The sequence below is a fragment of the Vanacampus margaritifer genome, chromosome 2 (genome assembly GCF_051991255.1).
Source record: "Vanacampus margaritifer isolate UIUO_Vmar chromosome 2, RoL_Vmar_1.0, whole genome shotgun sequence".
Lineage (NCBI taxonomy): Eukaryota > Metazoa > Chordata > Actinopteri > Syngnathiformes > Syngnathidae > Vanacampus > Vanacampus margaritifer.
The window spans coordinates 19,774,830-19,799,406 of NC_135433.1; the positions used below are offsets into that span (position 1 = coordinate 19,774,830).

Here is a 24,577-nt window from a genome sequence, read left to right on the forward strand (position 1 = left end):
AACTGATTTCTATTACTTTTATAAATGTTATCATTGATTACTATTTCCAAAAAGGAATTTAATGTTTAATATCGGTCATTGCCTTCGGGGACCTTGCTTTCAAGTTGTGCAACAACAGTGAGTCAGCTTAATTTCCCCGAAATTGAAAATTGACTAAATGGAAAAAGCGTGCCGAGGTCACTGCTCGTCAGGCGAGAAGATGAGTTTGCTCATGGCGCTGATGTACCGGAGGCCGTCCGGCTGCGTGACCTTCAGCTCGGTCAGAGGGGGCACCGCCCCGCTGGTGAAGTACCTGAAGGCCGGGCTGGACGACTGCATGGCATCCAAAAATACCTGGGGGAGAAAAACGGCTGAGTCAGTTACTTCAGGAGACATTTGCTGCTCACGAGTCATCTTTTAACATGTCAAGACTCGTACGCCAGAGCCAACACATAGAAAGTCTACCTTAACAGTCATTGTTGATTAACACTGTCAGGTTCAGTGAAAACTCTCAAATGTAGTCTTTTCTGAACCTAACAGTGTGTCTGTGACTTCAGAGTCTAAACTTAAGCATAGGTGTCAAACTCAGGTCCTCGAGGGCCACAGGCCTGCATGTTTCAGAGCTTTCCCTCCTGAATCAAATGGTCAGCTCATCAGCGAGCTCTGTAGAAGTCTGTTAACGACGCTGATTATCGAAACAGGTGTGTTTGAGGATGGAAACCTCTAAAACAGTGGTTCTCAAATGGGGGTACGTAAAAGCACTCCAGGGGGTACCTGATGTGATATTTCTTGCTTGTATGAAACATCAATGATGATACAGACACGATGTGCTCACAGCGCCATGCTTGTTTAATCAGGCTCCAGTTGTATGTGCACGTAACTGATCAGTTAACAACTTGCTGTAGTGTCAGACCTTCGCCAATAGGGGGTGCCAGTACACAGTAGAACATCTGCGAAATGTGTTTGATCATACATATGCAAACATTTCACATGAGATATTAAAAAGTATTTCAAAAGTATATATAAATATTTCAGAAAAATATAAGTCTCCTAAAATTACTTTTATGTTCAGTAGGGTATTCAATTTAAGTGTCCTAAAAACCCAGGATCTCCGCTATACTAGAATTGTTCGATCCAATTTGTGTTTATTTAAAATTCAGTTAATTATTTATTTTTGAGAACAGAGATTTACTATGAGCCCAAAGGAGGACACTTAATGTTGATAATATTTTTTATGTGCACAAATCTTTATTTATAATTAAATTAATTATTTTTGTCTTTTTAGTTAGATCTTTTTTATTTCCATATAGTTTAAGAGACCACATAAATACAAAGTTCTAAGGTAAAATAAATAAATAAATCAGACAATGATGCCCCCCAACACCAACACCCATCAGAAATGCTTTGTGCAGGTTAGGGGGTACTTGGCTGAAAAAATATTTCAAAGGGGGAATGTCACTGAAAAAAGGTTGAAAACCACTGGGTCCTGGTTAATTCATAATTGAATTAATTCCTGTTTTAGTTCGATCTTATTTATTTCTAAATACCACTTCTCTTGAGAGAGTTCTAAAGTAAAAAAAATAAATAAATAATCAGACAATGATGTTAACCCCCACCCACCCCCAATCAGAAATGCTTTGCGCCGGTTAGGGGGTACTTGGCTGAAAAAAATATTTTACAGGGGGTACGTCACTGGAAAAAAGGCTGAAAACCACTACTCTAAAACATGCAGGACTGCGGCATATACGGTCTGAAGTCACAGACATGTTACTAACTAGGACAAGTGGGAACTGTTTTAAAATGTCAATTAAAATATAAAACTAGCTTTGTTTAAACTTAGTCTTTACACAGCTCGTAAAATTTTGAGACAATCTGAGCAGGAATTGGTTATATTATTACAATACTGACTGAATACAACTTTTATTTCAAGTATGTAATCTGCAAAACAACCCTTTACCTTTACAATGTCCTCTGTGTCCTGCGCTGTGTTCTGGAAGACATAACTGCAATGCTGCAGGTATCGCTCATACAGGCCCAGCGTGTGTGCGTCTACGTGTTGCAGAGACGGGTCGCCAAGCTCCGCCTTCTTCAGGTTGACCAGGAAGTTGGTGTTGACCGGGCCACACTCAATCAGGCTAACACTAAAGCGTAAATGTTAATTAATTAGTTTCCTGGGAATGACTTAAAAATACAATTTAAGTGGACACTGACAAGATGTTGAAATGTTGCAGGAGAACGGCCAAACTTTCACACGCTCCCTCGATGGCGAACTTGCTGGCGCAGTAGACCTCATTAAAGGGAAGGCCTGTGAAACAAGATGATGACAATTTGTTGATAAACTAAATGAGTGATCCAGTTTCACTTTCCCGCAAATGCTGAAAATCTGCAATTTAGTGTACAGCTGCCTACATATGCCAAAAGATGGCAGCGGAGCACAATGATAATCAATAGGAAACCTGTAAATAACATAATGATCATAATGGAGCGCCTCAACTCACTTCAACATAGCTCCTTGGCCCAAGAAACCACAACTACAGAACTAACCTAAATTGGGGAGATTCAGATCAGCGTGTTCTCACCATGGAGGCCTCCAATGCTGCCTGTGACAAGGATGCGACCGTCACGCTGAGCCTTCATCCCAGGCAGGAAAGCTTTAATGGTTTGGATGGTGCCCAGAAGGTTGACTTCCAGAATCTGCTTCATGGAGTCCAGAGAGTGAGCCTCCAGTGGACCCATCAAACCCACACCGGCATTACAGACTGAAAGAAACAATTAGGTGAGTTGCTTATTGAAAAATGCACACTCAAACTTCCACTGTATCTAAAGCACCAAGGACGCACCTAAAATGTCCACTCTCTTCTCCGCAACCTTGTCCCTGGCATCCAGGATGGACTGGGGGTCTGTGACGTCCATCTGAAGAACGTCCAGCGTGTCCTTGTGCAGACCTTTGACAGTCTCCAGAAGACGTTCCTTCTTGGCCAGGTTCCTCATGGTGGCGTACACTTGAAAAAACAGGCAAAGAAGCATTGATTGGTTGACCGAACCCTAGCAAGGTTCGATCCAGCCAACGCTTGTCCTCATTAGGGTGAGCTGGAGCCTATCCCAACTGACTTTGAGCAAGAGATGGGGCACACCTTGAACTAGGATGTCAGTCACATCGATAAACTATTCACATTCATATACAAGACCATTTAAAGACATCAATGAACTTAACATGCATGTTTTGGGGAGGATGTCAGTACAAGAAAACCCCACACAAGCACAAACTCCACACAAGAAGACCAGAGCTGAGATATAAAGACAGATTCCGAGATACGAACCACTCAACTTCAGAACTGCAAGGCAGACATGCCAACCAATAGCAAACCCTACTTAAGGTCCCTTTAAAAATAAAAAACACACATCACCTTTAAATGTTTGTTCCGGGTCCGAAGCCAAACGGACCGCCAGGCTGAGGCCGATACCGGATGAGCAGCCAGTGATCAACACCACCTTCTTGTCCATACTGTCAAAGTTATGAGACGAAGTTTGTCTTTACCCATCTCTCATCTCACAAGGCCACTTTATCCCCAAACAACTTCCCGCTATCAGCCACCTGCACTCCTCTCGTTACTTTCCCACGTCCTTGTTGCCAGCATGTTTTTCATGTGAAGGATGGGAAGTGCAGGACCAGAAGGGGGCACCAGGACATCATGAAACACGCCGCAATAAAAGACCGTTTCCCAGAGAGCTCCGTTCAACAAAACAAGGTTGAGTTGAGGGGATGATGTGCTGCAATTGTTACTTACACTTTTGTTTGCTTTTTAATTACTTAAAAGTCCCACCTCAGAATCATTGTTTCAAGTCTATCCAAAGTGAATTTAATTAATCGGAGCATTTTGTTGCTCTCATTATTTGTCTTCAGGTTCATGGATGGGCTAGCTGCAGCATATTCCTGCTGATTCAGAGAGAATGATGGACTACGTCCTAGACTGGTCACCAGTCAATCACAGGAAACATACGCAGACAGAAAACTATTCACTATCACATTCAAACCGTCACTGAGTGGGAACTGTTGTTGAATTCTTGAAAGTAAACAAAGACTACTTGTGTTAGATATCGAAGCAGCTGCTTGGTGGATGAGAGGTTAGCACAGCTGCCCTACAATTCTGAGGTTCTGGATTTCAAATCTCTGTTTAATATTCTCCTTGCGCTTGTGTGGGTTTTCATCCCAAAAACATGAAATTGTCCATAGTTGTGAACTAAAGCATGGAAATGTGTTTGTTGCCTGCAATTAGATAGCAACCAGTGCAGGGTGCATTAATGTAGTCACTAAATTACATAAAATAACAATAAGAAGTATATCTAATGGCACTGTTAGCCATACAAAGTTGTTGTTTTTTAAGACACAGAAGCTACAAAACAGAGAACAATATTCACATTTTCACTCAAAACCTTTGAAAATAAAATTATTGGAGCAATACAGAAAAAAACCCTCAAATGTGCCTCTTATGTGAGAAGGTTATTTGGTAATTACAAGGGAATTGCACAGCACTTTTGTCGTAGACTATAATGAACTGTAGGAATCAAAGTCTACGACAAGTGTCTTACAGGTACAAACACATACGAGCAGCAGTAATTGTTTTATGTTGTAATATGTAATGCATATCTCACATGCCTGTCTGACAGGAGGCGTTAACCAGTTGAAGAAAGAAAAACAATTGGCATACCTTTTTCAGTTTCACTAAATGGCTTGATTAATTTGTTAAGTAACAAAGACGTGATGATACTAACTGTAATTGACTTGTTTACCTGAAATTTTTTTGGCACTCAAATGACACATCGCGTGTTTAGTCTTCAGACGTCCGTTAATAACTTCATGTGGCTTTGGCACGTCACATGTGATCATACTTGTTCCTAATGCTTTCTGGCCTTTTTACAATCTTATTTGTCTAAAGACAGACAAACAAAAACAGAAAAAACTAGGGGTGTGCCCAAAAAATAGATTCTCATAAGAATCGCGATTCTCATTTAGTACGATTCAGAATCGATTTTAAATGTCCCAAAATCATTTATTTAAATAATTTTATACTGTCTTGCCTTTGTCTGTGTGTGTCTTTATTTGGAGCGCTGTTCATGTTGTACCCAGTCTGGCCACTGAGGCAGTGTGGTTGCACTAATACACTGTTAAGTTAAGAGAGTAGAAGGAAAAAGTCACAATCACGTTATTCCAATAAAAGTTTTTTTTTCCAGCGTGAAGACGTTCTTTTGAGTAATAAAAGTGCCGCGAGTAGCGCGCTAATTAGCATTAGCGAGTCAGACTGGAGTAGATCATTACAATTCCTTGCACATCTATAGATTGAAGCAAAAATCATTCTTAATCAAATCCTTTTGAATAAAAAAATCGCCTCTAATTGAAAACCGATTCTGAATCGAATCGCAGACCCAAAAATCGGAATCGAATCGTGAGACATTCAAAGATTCCCACCCCTAGAAAAAAAACATTTGGTGAAAAACATTCACTTTCAAACTACAGACGCTCCCCTACTTACGAACATTTGAGTTACGAACAACGGTACATACGAACATGTCTGCGCGCATGTCAAAAAATATTCGGAAAGAGATGCTGTAAGTTAGATTTTGTATTGCGCACCTTTTTCCGAGTACTGTAGTGCTTCTTTCCGCCGCTAATACCGACGCTTGGCGCTGTGAGAGCTCACCCAGCATTGGACGCTCAGCAACGTGTCGAGGAGGAGGAAGAAGAAGAAACGCCTGTCGCTCATAGATAAAGCCATCGCACTCTTCGAGCAGCAAGACCCAAATATTGAACGTTGCACAAAGGTTGCAAATCAATTGAATGATGCCATACAGTGCTACCGCATCATTTATGATGAAAAAAGAAGAAAACTGTGCAATCGTCGTTAGATCGCTTCTTTCGGCCAGTTTCTAGTAAATCCTCCAAGGAAGATACTCATCAACCCTCATCTTCTTCTCCTCAACCCTCAACTTCTTCCTACATTGAAGTTACGGAGGAGGAAGTAACTTTTGAAGCCCATTCCAGCGACGACGAAGAAGAATGAAAGAATGATATAAAATCCTCCTCTTCCTCCTCCTCCTCCTCCATCAAATCCTTAAGCATCAAGTACATCTTCCAAAAGTAAGTTAAACTTCATTTTATTTATCTTATTACGTACATGTACATACTGTGTGTGTCTCTCGCTCTCTCTCTCTAACATACGTAGTACAGTACTGTACGTATTCTCTTTAAACATAAATTATAATACAAAATATAGCACTGAAGCAACTTACGAACAAATTCACCTTACGAAAGATCGCTCGGAACGTAACTCGTTCGTAAGTTGGGGAGCGTCTGTATATGCCTGCAGTGAAGCCTGAACCAAATAATAATGAAACACTCGCCTGGAGTTGAGTTTCTTACTACACTTAGTCAATTAAATCCCTACAGCCTAGTAAGGGCCAAGTGGATGTCTGGAAATACTCTATAAACACCTCCTGGAGAAGCGTTAAACCTCTCATCTCCAGGGAATGTCATTCAGGAACTGTTTTTTTTATGGTACGAAAAGGTGTTGAGTTTGTTAGGAATGTACGGCATCAGGTTGGGGTTTAAACACAAGCATGCAGACTATTGAGAGAGTGAATAATGAGCACTGACATCTCCCCAGTGTCGGGCCATGTGCAACGCCTCTGGATGACTGCAGGTCACATTGGAGAAAAGTGCTATTTAAAGGCGGACACAATGTGAGGTTTGTAGTACTGCGGAGGCGCTTCCCGAGGGAAGACTAGACAGGACGTTCCATGTCAGAATGATATGTACAAGTCAAACAGATGAAGATGATGTTGAGTCTACTGTACATGGAGTTATCCAGATTAGGGGGGGGGGGGTCGTAAATATAACCATTTATGAGGCATGTTGTGTAATTGGACTTTCAAGTGTATCTTGACACAACTAATGATTCATCACAAAAAAATGTCCATCCACACAAAAACACATTCACGTGTTGTCAAGTGGCAGGTAGGACTGTTCTGGACTCTCCTAAGGTAATTTGTGCCTACCAGAAACCTGCTTAAATTTTGCTTTGTTGGTCTTCCGTGTTGAGCCCTGTGATTGGTTGGTGAGGGCAAGTGCTATTGTAAATGGAAGGATAGATGGAAGTGGGAAGACAGATGGAGCTGACTGGTTGGTGATACTAGAGGCCTTTGTATATGACTCAGTTTATGGTCTGTGTAATTTATGTTGTGTTGTATGTATAGGTTTGACCCCGGAACGACAAATCAGCTTTTCTTATTAAAGTGGAAGTCAACCGTAAACATTTCTTGACAATAATATGTTATATGTGACTTCAGTAGTCTAAACATGACATTCTGATTCATATTACATTTGCGGAATATGAGTTATGACGCAAAATCCAGCCGTTTTTATCCATCTCAGGGGACGGCCATTTTGCCATTTGCTGTGGACTGAAGATGACATCACAGCTGCTCAGGACTCAGGCAATGAGCAATTCCAGCTCACCTGTTTTCTGAAGCTGCGCTGTGATTGGTTGTTACCTGAGCAACATTGATGTCATCTTCGTTCGACAGCAAGTGGCAAAATGGCCGCCCCCTAAGATGGATAATGATGGCTAAATTTTGCTTCATAACTCATATTACACTAACACAATATCAACTGTAATACCATTTTTAGACTAGTGGGGCTGCATAGAACATATTATTGTCCAAAAAAAATTGGGGGGTTGGTTTACTTCGCCTTTAACTCATTCACTGCCATTGACGGCTATAGACGTCAAAAATTCATTTGAACTATTTCTATTAGTTTAACATTTTTTTCCCACTTTTGTTAACAAGAGCATGAAAACCTAGAATATTTTTTATTGTACTTTTAGAACAGATCTAAAATTTGTGATTAATAGTAAGTTAACTAGTGAAGTCATGCGATTAAAAATTGTAATCGCCTGATGTCCCTAATTTTTAATAATCTTTTCGTTTTTCTTTTCTTTTTTTTAAATCGTGTCAGGCGATTTAAAATTTTTATGGTAATTAACTGCATGACTTCAATAGTTAACTCACGATTAATCACAAATTTTATATCTGTTGTAAATGTACAATAAAAAAAATGTTGCCTAGGGTTTCATACTCTTGTTAACAAAAGTGGAATTTTTTTTTTAGGTAATGTAGAAATAGTTCAAATGAATTTTTGACGTCTAAAGCCGTCAATGGCAGTGAATGAGTTAAGATTAATTGTGAGGGGGCAGAGTTTATGACCTTTAGATTAGATTCTGTTCCGTTTGTGTTTTTTCTGCCTACACGTGGCCAAAAATTCTGCGAAAACCTCGAGTCTATCCACATTTTTAACAGTCTCACTCAATGTTTTTCGTGTATCTCTCCAGAGATTCTTCTTTTTCACGATTGTACGCATGAGCCACCAGAGCTCCCTGCTGCTCCTGAGCTTGATTTCCTAAACAAACCGTCAAAGATTTTTTTTGGTTTAGCTGCTCCTTCACGAGATGTTGATGGTAAAAATAGAAAATGTCCGCAGTACTGCAAAATGCTTTAACAGATTTGTTCCTGTGAGGATGGTGTCGTATCTCTGCCTCACTGGCAAGATGTTCTTCCACACACAACAATGGGGCACGTTTTGTGAAGAAAATTGACTGAGGAGTCAAAGGTTTAACGGCAGGAGCGCTTTGGGCTTTGCTGCTTCCTGCTAAAATCATCACTTGGTGAAACAGGAGTCGACTTGAGCAGAGTATGAATGGACCTGAACAATCTGAATGTTCATGGTCAGCATCTTTTTTGGCTTCAAATCCAGAAAATCTGATTTCCTGAAACTGTTTCAGTCCCTAAATGTTGCTTCTTCCTTCCTCCAAACACGGAGAAATTTAGCTCATGAGTTCAGTTGGGTTCACAAATATCTTGTTTTGTACATTTTCCCAGGCTTTTTGATATATGGGTCGACACTGGAGGTTAGGGTGTCGTCGTCAGCGGGAACCTTCGGGCCGCTTCCTTGACCTGCTGCATTCAGCATTCCATAGAACCAGTTTGTGTATAAATCCTACAAGTGCAGGAAATAGCGGAGTACATGGACAAGATGGGAAACGTACTCTTTTGTCAATTACATAAATACTCAAAGAGTTTCTGTTTTGGGGTGGACATCCTGTTCCGGTAACCGGCCTTTGTGGTCCTAACGCTCATTTAGATTAGAAGGCAGCTGGTATTTTCCCCAAAACAAACCAATAAAGGAACCAACATGGGCAACATTGACTCCAACAGGAATCTATTCTGTGCTCCCCCTGTGATTGGCCAGCCTGATATTTCAAATTCAAACTCTCAATAGCAAAACGAACTGGTTACCCTTTTGGTCGGTTTACTGTTTAAGCTTCAGCTCATGCTTTCCTCTTGAGGAAGTTGAAGTTTGTTTAAACAGGACTACCCTAAGACTTTGTGGTTGCAGACTCATCACTTAAGTCTGACCGGGTTTGTGGTCTGGTTTGTGTGGGAGGGAGGGAGCTCCAGTTTTGGACCAAGAAGGATTGCGTTTCAACATGTGAAGTCACTGGCACAAGGCAGACAATCATGTGCCTCATGAGGTGAAGTGAGGTGTGTAGTGGTGGCTCAGCCGCAATGGCATTTAACAAGTTACCAAGAAGAGAAGCTAGCTTGTTTTTAACAGGAAACATATCTTTGCACCAATCTGCTTTAGTTGTCCTTTTCTACCTCCGAGTCCCCCAACATCCCCCAAGATGGTGCTTCATCCTGTACATTCTTGTCATCTTACAGACGTTGAATCAGCACTACTCCACCCATCTTCCGGTCGTTGCCAGGATACCGTCTGTTTACAGCCCAGCCAAACTCATAGGCCTACCAAAGTATGCAGACACAATATGGGCCTGTAAACAAGTTCACAATTGTTGGCATTTATTGTTCACGTCCACACGTTCCCATATCTATTTCTAGTTAAGCAAATTATCATCCTGTCCCTTTACTGGTGCACCAAATTTGTACCCAAAGAGTCACAAAGTAGGTCAATGCTATTTATAGAACAGCCCATATATCTGGAAAAAAAAATCGAATGAACACAAAATGATTACATTACTTGAAGATCGTATTACTAACAAAGTGGCCAATTAGATTGACACTAATGGGGCTGATATTTTTACTCTTAAAAAGTTCTGAGTCACTATGGGACCTGTCTATACATCTTTTTTGATTGTTTGTTGCTATGAGGCAACACAGTGGTTAGTCTGGTCAAATCAAGTTCATTTATAAACAGTACGTAGCCCTTAATCACATGAGTGTCAAATAGCTTCACAAGTCCACAGTTTACAAAACCATTGGGATCTCTTGGTCAAATAAACCCATCATGGCAAGGAGAAAGGAGTGGGGTGAAGTGGCAATAAAACAGGCCAAAATACAGATGTCAAGGTGAAGTTATGACGTTGCTATATCGAGATCAAATTTGCTACAAACAAAAACAATTATAAAGTTTTGAATCATTAAAACACAACAAACAATATTGTATTATGATGAGGGACGGCTATTAAAAAGGTTTGATTTCCAACAACAGCGTCTATTTTCATCACTAGAACCTAATCATTCGTTATGCAAGCTGTTCACAAAATTCCATATAAAAAATGTCTTATTTTATTAGCCGGCTGGGAGGGGAGGACTCTCGACAATGCTGTGAACGGAATCTACTTCCTCCATGCCGCTGCTCCGCATTCATTCCTGAGCTTTCAGTTCACACGAGCCGAGAACACAATGACCTAAGGGCTCTTGTTCTTCTGCGACACCACGGATGCATTTAGATCATATTCCGATAAAGTCTTTTGTCAGCCGCTCTGGGCCGCGCTCTCACGGTCCACGGCTAATCCTTGCCATTACCACAACTACATAGTTGTCTTGCACTCCGCCCAAACAGAAATGTTACCTGTCTTCATTGCTGACATAGTCCCAGTGGTTGACATTGTTTTTGTTTGCTCTGAGTCAACGTTGTTATTGGGACATCAACTGGAAATCTTTGAAATAGGCCAGCCAACTTTCACGTTCTGTTTATTACCTCCACCATTACTTTGTTTCAATCATAACAAAATAAATCTTAAAAATATTAAATAAACTTATAGGCAAGTGAGACTAAGGAAGAACTCATTAAATTTGTCAGATGAATGAATGTGAACAAGACCATTCGGACATAGGCAGACTGAAGGTGTGCAGTTTGATTCTGATCAAATTAATGTTGGTATGTTTTTGGTATATATATATATATATGTATATATATATATATACAGTGGTACCTCTGAGTTTGAAAACAATTTGTTCCTGCGAAATGTTCAAAGTCAGAATTGTTCAACCTCTGCGAAACATTTTTTCCCATAGGAAATAATGTAAATGCAATTAATCCGTTCCCAAGCTCCAAAAACAGACATTTCCTATTTTAATTTCTGTTTATGTTTTTGACATTTACACCCTGTACAGTATTTAAACAATAAAACTACCTTACCTTACCTACTGTGGTGTGATGGGATCATCCATCCGTCCATCCATTTTCTTAACCGCTTTTTCCTCACAAGGGTCACGGGTGGCACTGGAGCCTATCCCAGCTGGCTTCAGGCAGTAGGCGGGGTACACCCTGAACTGGTTGCCAGCCAATCGCAGGGCACACAGAGACAAACAACCATACTCACAATCACACCTATGGACAATTTAGAGTGTTCAATTAACCTGCCATGCATGTTTTTGGAATGTGGGAGGAAACCGGAGTACCCGGAGAAAACCCACACAAGCACGGGGAGAACATGCAAACTCCACCCAGGAAGGCCGAAGCCCGGACTCGATCGCACGTCCTCTGCACTGGGAGGCGGACGTGCTAACCAGTCCGCCACCGTGCCGCCGTGATGGGATCAGTGGATGATAAATGCTATGTTAATGCTAGCTTTAGTTCAGAGCTGAGTTTGTGTATTTTACATTGGGCATATTGTTAGCCAACTAAGCGGTCCTTGCATACGTTGTTTAACATCAGGCACGTTGTTGAACAGCTAAGGGGGGTCCTCGTGCCAGTATTTACAGAAGTAGCACGGTAGTTACAACGGCGTGATAATCTCTTTCCTAATTCCACTGTGGTTCATAGCACTGTATGTTTTTCTTTGCTGCCACTGGCACTGTTGTCTTTCCTTGGGCCCATGGCAAAGAAGATTGTCGCGAGTATGGAGCACCTCCAGGAGTATTCACGATCTGACTGGAAATGAGCATTGCATCGTCTCAACTACCGCAACGTGAGCTTTCGGCATTGCTCTGCTTTGCTACCCGTTTTCAAAGTATGTTCGGCTGAGCTTGCTTTGCTTGGGTGTTCGAACTCCGAAAATTAGTTCAAACTCCGAGGCATTTTTTACTCCGATTTTTGGGTTGAAGTCCGAATTGTACGAGTTCCGAGACATTCAAAATCCGAGGTTCCACTGTATATATATTTAATTTTTTATTTATGATTTAGTTGTCAGTCCCTGGCCTTTAGACTGTCTTTCAGCTTGCATTCCCCCTGCTGTGTTGTTCGTCCCCTTTTCATTTAGTTCTTCTCCTTTCTTTTTATGTCCTTACCAAGGACAAGGTATCGCAGTTATCTCTGCTTTTATGTTTGTTTATTTGAACCTCCAAAGTGGAATGCTACACAAGTAGAGTGGATATCAAAGTTGTCTGTAAAATAATAAAAATAATAAAAATAATAAAAATAATAAAAATAATAAAAATAATAAAAAATTAAAAAGTACCTCAAAAGCAAAACATAATAATCCTTGGTTGTGACGAAAATTATGAATATTTCAGCTCAGTTAGCAATTACACTATTAACTTCAAGACTGCATTTTTAAGACGGCTTTTCTCACATTTTAGGGTTAATGAGGAGGTAAGAAGTGGACTAAATGCGGGAATCTCCAAGCCTTTTATTTAAAAAAATAAAATAAAATAAATTTTAAAAAGCAAACAAGGTTCCTGGACAAAATCAAAATTGTAAATTTATAAAGACAAAATAAATCAAAATTCAAAGTAACACAAAGTGAGAAAAACACAAACAACTACAGGAAGCATGACATATGACAAGGGGAATGTGACTTGTGTCAACAACAATGAACTAACAGAGTAAAGAAATCAGAAACCAGGAAACTAAGGCCCCGTCCAGACGGAAGCAAAGCCGGCTTCGTTCCTCAAACAAATTTCGTATATACAGAAGCATTTCAAGACTTGCGTGTGTCCAAAAGAAGACGCTGAGGACATTTAACGGTGGTAATGTATATGCCAAGTCTGGAGTGGCGCTGTAGCGCAGCCATAGGGAGTTAACGGAAAGTGTAGAAAAAGAATCAGCGAAGAAGACGAACACTTTAAAAAAAAAAAACTTTATTGCAATTCACAGAACAAACATGGCTTTGCATGTATATCAAAACAACATGAAAAAGACGAACACTTGTGAGGATACATTGAAACTGGCTTTCCTGTGGATGGGGCCTAAATACAAAAAAAATGACAAGCCAATGAGGCACACCTGGTGTGAAGTTGCTTAAAACAGTAGTCTTAACATTATGTGTATTTTAAAGAATATCCTGTATATATTTTTATGTTTTTATATTATCAACTGTCGTTTAGAGGCGCCGCTCAACTTTCTCTAATGTTTTGTATTTTTCCATGACGTATGAAACGAAACTGAAACTTAACTGTAATAAAAGCGACGAGGTGGCCGGGGGAGGAGAGAGAGTCGGAAGGAGCCGAGCGTGAGTTAAGGTCTCGCGCCTCCTCTCCTCTCCCAGCCGCGGTTGCAATAAAACAAAGCAACAGCTTCTGCCTCCTTTTTCCTTGGTGCACGGTCAGTAACTAAGGGGATCTGTAATATCAGACCCAACATTTAATTGGTGCCGAAACCTGGGACCTGCATCTGGACGGACGACCGCCGCCGAACCGAGGACACCGAGAATCTGTCGACAGCGTCTCCCCTTGCGTGACGGGTCTCGTCGCTCCGGCCTCGGCCGTTCGCCCGGACACCGGGTCCTGCGAACCAGACCGGCACCGAGGACTAACAGGTATTATGCTGTTTAATTATCACGATTTACACAGAAGTTTGAAAAAGGAACACTAAATATACTGAAGAAGTAAGAGTAAAATAGAAAAGTGGGGAGTAAAAGAGAAGCGCTTGGGCGTTGGCCCGTGAAGAAGAGAAAAAAAAACCCATGGTATATATGATCCGGGCATCAAAGGGATCACGGTTTTATTAGATGAGATCCAAAATACTTTTATTGACTAGTTTTTAACTTGTTAAAAAAAAGTGTCGTTTTCGGGTGCCCGGGTAGAGGAAATTAAACGTTGCCGTAAATACGTAATAATTTACACCTCCCCACTCATTGGTTACCAAAATATCTGTGTTCAATATAACAAAGATTTATTAGGTCAGAACAGAACTGACTGCGATTAAAAATAATCGCCTAAAACACAAATCATGGTTTTAAATTAGAAAGTGGTGCACCACAGAAAAGACTAAGTGTGTGTGTTTGTGTGTGAGTTTATGTGTGTGTGTGTGGTTGTGTGCGTGTGTTTTTGTGTGGGTGTGTACTTTGTGCGTGTTTATGAGATAAGGTTTGAAGGGAGTAACTGCTGCCCGCTCGGGAATACATACAATGGGCCAGTCATTGAGAAAAGAAATAGAACAACACCAAAATGTTAAGTTTGTTGCAAGCTTTGACGCTAATGCGTGCAAGTATCTGGAATCCTGGGTGACCAAGTATGATTTTAACCCGTCTTTGAGAGATGTCAGGAACAAAGAGGAAGTTAAGAAAAGTTTAGTGGAGAAAAGAGCAAAGAAGATTAAAAAGGGAAAGAATGTAGAAAAATTGGAAGCACAACTACGTGCTGTTGAAGTGTGGATAAAACAGTGTAAAATGAGGGCAGAAAGCATTTTGGAAAGTGAGAAAAGAAAAAAGGAAAAGACAGAAAGAAAAATGTATCAGATGAAGATAAGACCAACGGAAGAAACCGGCGCCAGACGAAGAGACAACGGAAATGCACCGGCTGAAGTGCGACAGCAAAATGATCCAGAAGAGGAAGTAAACGTCAACCAACAGCGGGAACCGCCTACCCCGTCTACCTCCTCCCCAAATTCCACCTCCACGAGTTTTGGGGACGGAGCCTCCCCTCCTATTGGAAGCCGTACAAGATCAAACAAACCAACAGCAGACGTCCTGGCTGCAACAACAAAATTATACCCAGACATTCAGCAGGTGGCAGCATATCCCATGGTAGCTGTAGCCAACCCAGCTTATGGAATGCCAAATCCTGGTCAACCTGCTCATCCACAGACCTTGCTGCTCTATCGCCCATGGACCGAAGAAGAAAAAGTAGCCGCATGCGCATCAGTTCCTCCCATTGAAGACAACGTTGAAAAATGGGCAGCTGCAATTAGAGAACTACATGGATCCTATCACCTCAATGGCAATGAATTACTAAGCGTCCTACGTCTGACCGCAGGACATCGAGTTGGAAGATTCCAAGGAGCCTTTGCTCCAGCCAACCAACGAGGCCAAGTCTACCAACCAGGCCAAGAACTAGACAACGCCCTAAATACTCTTTTAGAAAGAGCCATCGCAGTGTTCAAGAAACCACCTGATTTAACTAAAGTCCGCCAATGCCGCCAAGAACCTGAAGAAAGCGCACAAAAATATGTGGACCGCCTCCAAGACGTACTGAAACTACATGGTGGCATCGAAGAAAGCACTGAGGCACAAAGCACATACCAAACATTACTGCGGGCAACATTCCTGGATGGACTAGTGGACGGTACAGTCAATTTTATCAAGAAACATTACCACACCTGGAGAACTGCCCCGGTGAATGATCTCGTAGCTTGGGCCTCACACGCTGAAGACCTAAAAAGACAAAAAGCGCAATCATCAGTCTTCAATGCCATGCACACATTTTTTCAACATGCCTCTCCTCCACCTTCTGGACCAATTTACTACCAAAACCAACCCAATCGGGGCAGAGGACGTGGACGCGGAAGAGGAAGAGGCCGACCAGCCACCAGACAGGATGTGTGCTACAATTGTGGCAAGTACGGCCACTTTGCCCGAGATTGCCGCTCCAAACAAAAAATTGAGACCCCAAAATCTGACCACTGGGATCCAACCGAATGACGCGAGCAGGAAAGGTCAAGTGATGAAAACCCTGATGACACCAGAACGATCGTCGAGGTGCTTGACCTGACAGTCCTGTTTAGCCAGATGTCCTCTATTGACCCAGCAGTAAGAAAACTAGGCTTAGGGCCATTTACGACAACATTGAAATTCATTGTGGATTCAGGAGCACAATCCTCCGTGATCACTGATCTACCAACAGGTGTCAAATTGTCAAAAAGCACAATAATGGTCATAGGAGTGGGAGGTAGACCAGCCATCCATTACTTTACCGAACCACTGACCATTATTGATGAAGACGGAACAGAATACCCAGATCAAACTTTCGTTTACGTGCCTCGTTGTCCTGAAAACCTCATCGGACGAGATTTGATAAAAGCCATGAGCCTTGTATTAATGGTCGAAGGCTCCAGCATGGTCGTGACAAAAAGAGGACAAGAAACACCAATGCAGATGTTAGTACTAGAAGGAAAAGACAAACCACGCCCATTCTACAGTCTGGATCCGATCCAAAAAGGTCCAACATCAGTAACAAACAATCTGCTACAGATGCCAGAACAAATCCTACCAAATTCAAATTGGGTGCCCCAAACCACGTACCCACTTCACTCCACCATCCGCTTCGCCCCGAACAAAGAGGACAGAGACTTCTTTGATCAATGGTCCCGATTGACAACCATGCGGGCCCAAATAAAGGACCTAATTTGGGACGAACAGGCAGGATGGATGGCAGCCACAGTAATCTTTCCAGATTACATATATGCATTAACCACATATGAAGGCGTTGGCATTCCCTTCCACATTTCACTGGCAAAACCAACAGGCTGGAGATGGAAAGACATAGGATCAAAAATAAGAGATGTAACATGGTCCGAACAACGACTTCAGTGGACTCCATGTCAAGATGGAAGATTTAAACGCATCATGTCATCAGGAAACGTGGTCTGGAGGAAAAAACTAAACTGGGTGACAACATTTGTCCCCAGCACCCACCTAAGTACATGACATCCGGAGGAAACCACGATCCTGGCACTAAAAGACGCCATGGATCAAATACCACCTCAGCTGTGGTCAGCGTCAAAAACCGATGTGGGCCTAATGACCACAGCCACAGAAGTAACAATTGAACCAAGAACAAACTATCGCCCACGAATCAATCAATACCCACTCAAACCTGATGCCAAAGAAGGAATCACACCAGTAATCATGAACATGGTAAAAGCTGGAGTGCTCATAGAAGCCCCCAAGGTAACTTGCAACACTCCAATCTTTCCAGTAAAGAAAGCAGACACCACGACCTGGCGAATGGTCCACGACTTAAGAGCCGTAAATCAGGCAGTAAAACAGAGAGCCCCCTGCGTCCCCGACCCCCACACTCTACTCAATGCGCTGAAGCCAGAACAGAAATGGTTCACAGTAATTGATCTAAGCAACGCCTTCTTTTCCATCCCATTGCACGAGTCTGCCCGTCATTGGTTTGGTTTCACCTTTAATCAAAAGAAGTACACCTATACGAGACTACCCCAAGGCTATGCAGAGAGCCCCACCATTTTCTCTCAAGAAATCAACAACTGTCTGAGCCTCCATGAACACAGTGAAACCACTCAAATCTTGATTTACGTAGATGACATTCTCATCGCCAGTCCAACCAAAGAAGAAAATCAAGAAGAAGCAGTGAAACTGTGTCAACACCTGGCAAAGACAGGAAACAAAGCCTCACTGACCAAACTACAGTGGACTCAGACCGAAGTAGTTTTCTTAGGTCACATCATATCGGCAGAAGGAAGAAAACTAACCTCTGATCGGAAACAAGCTATCCTTGATGCCCCCAAACCAAAGACCAAAAGACAGATGATGGCCTTCCTAGGCCTAGTGAACTTTTGCCGTCTATGGGTTCTGGACTTCGCCGAAATAACGCAACCACTGGTGGATTTAATTTACCAAGAAGACATCGCCCTGGCCGATCCCATCACATGGACGAAAATAGCTAATGACAAGTTCAATCAGATAAAACAGACCATCACAAGCACAGGCCCTTTGGGCCTACCCGACTACAAGAAACTGTTTACCCAAACAGTGGACTGCAAAGACGGATTCATGACATCCGTCCTACTCCAACAACATGGTACACAAATGCGACCAGTGGCCTACTACTCAAAGAAACTTGATGCTGTCGCCAGAGCCCTGCCCCAGTGTGTCCAAGCAGTGTGTGCCGCAGCAATGGCTGTCCAAGCATCCGCCGAATTGGTGTTGTTCCATCCCACCACTCTACTAGTAACACACTCAGTAGATGTTCTTTTGACTCAAACAAAGATGTCATTTCTCTCACCAGCAAGACATCTTGGCCTAACAGCTGTACTGTTGTCCCAACCCCATCTTACCATCAAGAGATGCAGCACTCTTAATCCTGCAAGTCTCCTCCCAGTGGAGACAGATGGGACACCACACAGTTGCACAGAAGCCACCGAGGAAATCTGCAAACCAAGAAGAGATTTGTTAGACACACCCTTACAAGAAGGAGAAGCAGTGTTTGTAGATGGTTCCTCAAGCAAAGATGAACTAGGCAACACCAACACAGGCTATGCAGTGGTCACACAACAAAAGACACTGAAGAGCGGACGATTAATAGGAAATCTGTCAGCACAAGCAGCAGAACTCATCGCGCTAACAGAAGCATGTAAATTATTCAAAGACAAAGCAGTAACAATTTGGACCGACAGCCAATATGCCCACTCGACATTGCACATCTTTGCCGCCATGTGGGCTCGACGAGGAATGAAAACATCAACAGGAAAACCTGTTCAACACGCCAAATTACTCACTGACCTTTTGGCCGCTGTACTGCTACCCTCCAAAATAGCAGTATGCAAATGCAAAGCTCACACCTCAGCAAAAGACGCCGTTTCTGTAGGAAATGCAAAAGCAGATTTGGCAGCCAAGCAAGCAGGCCAAGACAAAACAAAGATCGTCATGCTCGCCAACCACAAAGAAACACAACAACACAACAACATTCCAAAACAAGTACTAATTGACATGCAAAACAACGCTCCAGACAAAGAAAAAACACTATGGAAAATGATGAACATTGAACTCACCCCAGAAGGCCTCTACCACAAAGAAGACCGACCAGTCATCCCCCGCAGTCTGTTCCACGCAGTAGCCACATTGAGTCATGGCAAGTCCCATGTCTCAACAGGAGGGATGGTATCTATGGTAGAACAGACAATGACAATACCACAGGGCTTACAAACCTATTTTAAAACTTTTTGTAGGTCATGTATGGTGTGTTGTCGTCACAATGCTCAGGGAAACTTAAGACCACAGAGAGGGAAATGCCCAGTGGGCTCCTACCCATTTGAAGTTTTACACATGGACTTTATTGAACTACACAAAAGTGGTCAGCACAAGTACTGTTTAGTGTTAGTAGACTCACTAACTAAATGGGTTGAACTTGTTCCTTCAAAACATCCAAACGCCCTCACAGTAGCTAAAGCTATTTGTAAACACATAATACCAGAACATGGCATTCCACGAGTCTTGTGGAGTGATAACGGTAGCCATTTTGTAAATACCATCGTTGACAATATGGCCGTTCACTTAGGGATCACCCTAAAAAATCATTGTGCATATCACCCACAGAGCGCAGGCTTAGTCGAACGGACCAACGGTACTATTAAACTAAGACTCAAAAAGACCATGGAAGAAACCAAAAAACCATGGCCTGAGTGTTTATCTCTAGTAAAAACTTACATGAGAATAACGCCAAACCCACAAGGGATCACGCCCTTTGAGGCAGTAACAGGCAGACCCTTTGTGCTCCCCTTATGGGAAAATCAGCCATGGTCAGACAAAACAGGAGAGGCAGATCCACTGACTAAATGGTTATGTGACTTGTTTAAAGAACGGACTGTGTCAAGAGCAAATGATCTGCCCTCTACCTCTCTTCCTCCTGCACAGGAAACGGTGACCCCGGGTGACCTGGTGTTGGTGAAGGTGATAAAAAGGAAAACATGGTCGAGCCCACGCTGGGACGGCCCATTCGTTGTTCTCCTGACCACACCCACCGCTCTCAAAATCGCTGAGAGAGAGACGTGGATCCACCAGAGTCACTGCAAAAAGGTCACCGAACTCAGATAAGGGATTACCCCCTGATTCTTGTCAAAAAGAAGAAGAACAAAGGAGAAGATGACCCTTTTTCAGACATTGTTTGGACTTTGATCATTATAATGTTTATCTTATTATGTGTTATTTGTTCCTGCTGTATTGTCCCAATGTCTAAGAGATTAGTCGCCCGTATGTTCGTGGCCCAGATGTATCAATATAACTTACTACGCGTAGAGGATTATGTTGTCACTGTGGAGACCGACACAAAAGTGTGACCCTCATCTTATTGTGTTTCCCTAACTTCAAATTCAGTTCCATTCTCAGACCAAGAGGTTCTCGTCACCGTGCGGTGGGGGAGTTATGGAATTTTTCCCTTTAAGTTAAGGGTTTTCGCCATTTCCTGAGAATGGTTCAAATGTTGTGAATCTATTAATGAAGTAATACTGAGAAAACTTAATTGTTTTAGTATTTACTGATGTCCTTTTAAATCCACAACAGGAGGGAATGTGAAGTTGCTTAAAACAGTAGTCTTAACATTATGTGTATTTTAAAGAATATCCTGTATATATTTTTATGTTTTTATATTATCAACTGTCGTTTAGAGGCGCCGCTCAACTTTCTCTAATGTTTTGTATTTTTCCATGACGTATGAAACGAAACTGAAACTTAACTGTAATAAAAGCGACGAGGTGGCCGGGGGAGGAGAGAGAGTCGGAAGGAGCCGAGCGTGAGTTAAGGTCTCGCGCCTCCTCTCCTCTCCCAGCCGCGGTTGCAATAAAACAAAGCAACAGCTTCTGCCTCCTTTTTCCTTGGTGCACGGTCAGTAACTAAGGGGATCTGTAATATCAGACCCAACACCTGGATAAGACGAGCAGCTAGAGGGAGCTAATTGGTATACACGAGAAACAGGGATAACGAGAGCAGTTGGAAATGAAAACCAAATAAGGCCCCGTCCACACGAAAGCCAGTTTCAATGTATCCTCACAAGTTTCTTATGGTTTAGGCCGTTCGTCCACACGATCGCGCGGTTTCGGAGCTTGAAACCGATCACTTTTGAAACCGATCACTTTTGAAACCGGGCTCCAGAGTGGAAAGATTTTAATACACGTCCGTCTGGACACCATGTGCAGGATACTCCTCCAGCGATGACGTAATGGTGGCAGCTCGATGACGACGCGTTGTCACAGATTGATGTCGTATGCGCCAATTCTCGCGTGACTGCGCGCGAACCATCAATCTATTAACAACAATGGCGGATAGCCGTGTCGTAGTCGTTTTGTGCAGCCTCCTCAGCTTGCTTATGCTTTTGCAGCAAAATATTTTGCTTCTTTATTCCCACGTTCAACACGTGGTGTTGTACTTGAATCAACCGTCACTTCTCCTGTGTTTTGTTTTTCATGTTTTGATACATGCAAAGCCATGTTTGTTCTGTGGATTGCAATAAAGTTAGAAAAAAAAGAAGTGTTCGTCTTCTCGGCTGATTCTTCTTCTACGCTTTCCGTTAACTCCCTGTGGCTGCACTACAGCGCCACCCCAGACTTGGCATATACATTACAGCCGTTAAACGTCCTCAGCGTCTTCTTTTGGACACACGCAAGTCTTGAAATGCTTCTGTGTGTACGAGATTAGTTTGAGGAACGAAGTCAGTAGCTTTGCTTCCGTCTGGATGGGGCCTAAGACACATTAAGTTATAACATGAAAAAAAAACATTGATAGCAATGCAAAGTCCACAAAAACAGAAGATAACAGCTGAAAACTGCAGTTGACAAATGCAAATGTCCACAGCAGTGAATGAGTTAAGGGTCTTTTAAACCCATATGGATGTTTTTTTAGTAAGGCTGCTACATAACACAACAGTAATGAGAAAAATTTCACTGCCATTGAGGAGTAGCCAAATAAACAAATATACGTAAATGTGTTAATGTGTTATTTATGTCCATTGCTGTCACTTTCCTGATAAACGATGTCAACAAGTAGTTGCAAGCCTCTGTATTGCACAGTAGTTTGATTATGTAAGTTGACTCATTTATACAACCCCACCCCCAACCCACACACACACACACACACACACACCCAGTGCAAGATACATTCAAAACATTCCCAAGAAGCATCTGGCTCTTATCACCTCTTCACATCACGTCCTCATAAAAGGCTCACCAGTGCTCGCCAAGGCCTCACATACGTGCTTATCACGCATGACTCCCTTTCTGTCACGTCCGTGCCTGGCTTTTTATTTGTATTTTATTGCCTGTGAGATGGATGACACGTTATGCCACCTTTGTCCTCTTTCGGGCCAAGCATTCCGAGCCGCTGTCTTCAAGAGTTATTGGTAGCCGAGCTGAAATTGTTTTTTCGTGGGTCCGAGGAGGTCGTGGTGACTTTTCTCAGATATCCTTGTGGGAGACGGCAAAAAAAATCCCTCTTGGGATTACAAATGGAGGGAGCAAATGTTCTAAGAAATCTCTGTGAAATGCTATCTGGGGCAACCTGTCAATTACTCACGCCTGCTGAGAATTACATAAGAGCTTCTCAGCATAGAACTTAAGTTTATGTGATAGATGCCATTAAGAGTGGTGTATTGGGCCATGATTTATGACGGTCGGTGATTTACGAGCTCACCAAATGCGAAAGCCATTCTGAAGGGTGGCGTGCGTGGCAAATTCTTCGTAGTGGAGGATGTCATCAGTAATATGGCAGCCTGTTATATAACGAGCATCAGGCCATAGATATTTCCATTCTAAAGTGATACAGTATGTGTTTTATCCAAGGACATTTGGAAAATGTCAATTCAGGCCAGACGGAAGATGGAACGATAGTAAACTCCATTTCACAACATCAAGTAAAATCACCCTCTTCTTACTTGCAACATTGGTGATATTTAATTGCCCTTTTAATTACTTTTTTAAAGGCAAATAGTTAAAGGGTTAAAAAAGGATAAATACTTTTACCAAGAAAATAAATGCCACAAACATCACTGGATTCTATATAATGTAGGGTGACCATATTCCCATTTCCAAAATTATATTATATTATATTATATTATATTATAAATTAAATTAATAATCTTGAAATGATGGTACCAGTTTCAGTTACATGAATATATAAACACCTCGGACACCCGAACAGGACGTAAAAAATTACCTGTCCTCCCAAAAGAGTACGTTTGGTCACCGCTTGTCCTCACAAGGGTCGCGGGGGGCACTGGAGCATATCCCAGCTGGTATTCGGGCAGTAGGCGGGGTACACCCTGAACTGGTTGCCAGCCAATCGCAGGGCACACAGAGAAAAACAACCATCCACACCTATGGACAACTTGGAGTGTTCAATTAACCTGCCATGCATGTCTTTGGAATGTGGGAGGAAACCGGAGTACCCGGAGAATACCCACGCAAGCACGGGGAGAACATGCAAACTCCACCCAGGAAGGCTGAAGCCCGGACTCGATCTCACGTCCTTTGCACTGGGAGGCGGACGTCCTAACCAGTCAGCCACCGTGCCGCCCACGTTTGGTCACCCTAAATAATGTAAATGTTCATTGGGCTGAATGAAAGAAGGTAGCAGAACGCACATAGACAAAAATGTTTTTACGTCAGGATGTGTGAGAAAGTGATGTGACATGAACATCTCCATAGTTTTCACACCTGCAGAATGGAATGGCCGCATTTTCCACATACTTTTGTCCGTATAGTGCAAGTCTTCCCAGACGAGACCTTCGCCTTCTCTCACTCTCGCCTCAAGTTTAGCAGGAAAGTGGCAGTGGATTCCATCGGGCCCGGCCTTTTTGCGTCAGTGGCGAATATTCCTGGAGATCCATCGCATGGGTGTCAAATTCTTGGCACGCCTGAGCTTCGCCGTCGCGACGCTCACGAGACTTAACAGTCAAACAGCTGTGGCCGCGGACGCTCTGGTTTCCTGTGAGAACAACGCTCACTGAGCAGAGACTTGAGGCCACGATCCGCACAAAAGAAAATTGTGTCAAGTTCTTAACGTCACGGGTGTAGTTTCAGGTCTTTGAATATAGTCGGGGAGCGATCCCAACTCAGACATCGGGATGTGAAGCAGGTCTTGATCCCTCTCCATCTGAATCCCTGCCAGAATGTTTTATGTTCCCATTCAAGCAACAACAAGGAAGTCCAGAGTCCCCATTTATGATTTAGAGCATCTTTAATTTGATTTCGCATGTCCTCACCAAACACTGCAGGGTGGATTTCGTTAAAACCTTCCGCAAAGAATGAAACCTGTTGGCAAAGGTTAATTGGCGCCTTTCGTCAATTGCTTGTTACGTAATTTGACTGATTGCAGCGCTAAATGACTTAAGGCTACGGCTGAAGACT

At 42.5% G+C, this 24,577-nt stretch overlaps 1 protein-coding gene and 1 long non-coding RNA gene across 5 annotated transcripts; one reads left to right on the plus strand and one right to left on the minus strand.

Moving 5' to 3' along the window:
* On the minus strand, positions 1 to 23,690 carry hsd17b1 (hydroxysteroid (17-beta) dehydrogenase 1). 4 transcript variants are annotated; one of them, XM_077558246.1, is made up of 6 exons: positions 23,385 to 23,690; positions 2,820 to 2,981; positions 2,559 to 2,738; positions 2,191 to 2,284; positions 1,937 to 2,120; positions 1 to 333 (listed from the first exon to the last, which is right to left on the minus strand). In XM_077558246.1, the coding sequence occupies exons 2-6, from the start codon at positions 2,968 to 2,970 to the stop codon at positions 178 to 180; spliced, it is 765 nt and encodes a 254-aa protein (XP_077414372.1). In that variant the 5' UTR covers positions 2,971 to 2,981; positions 23,385 to 23,690; the 3' UTR covers positions 1 to 177. The 4 variants fall into 4 exon arrangements, with proteins under 4 accessions (XP_077414372.1, XP_077414371.1, XP_077414373.1 ...); XM_077558245.1 differs by lacking the exon at positions 23,385 to 23,690 and adding an exon at positions 11,482 to 11,853; XM_077558247.1 differs by lacking the exon at positions 23,385 to 23,690 and adding an exon at positions 11,477 to 11,518.
* Positions 13,514 to 21,704, plus strand: LOC144043178 (uncharacterized). Its single transcript, XR_013291057.1, has 2 exons — positions 13,514 to 14,586; positions 14,814 to 21,704. It is a non-coding gene; the product is annotated as an uncharacterized LOC144043178 (long non-coding RNA).
* Positions 23,691 to 24,577: the final 887 nt, after the last annotated feature.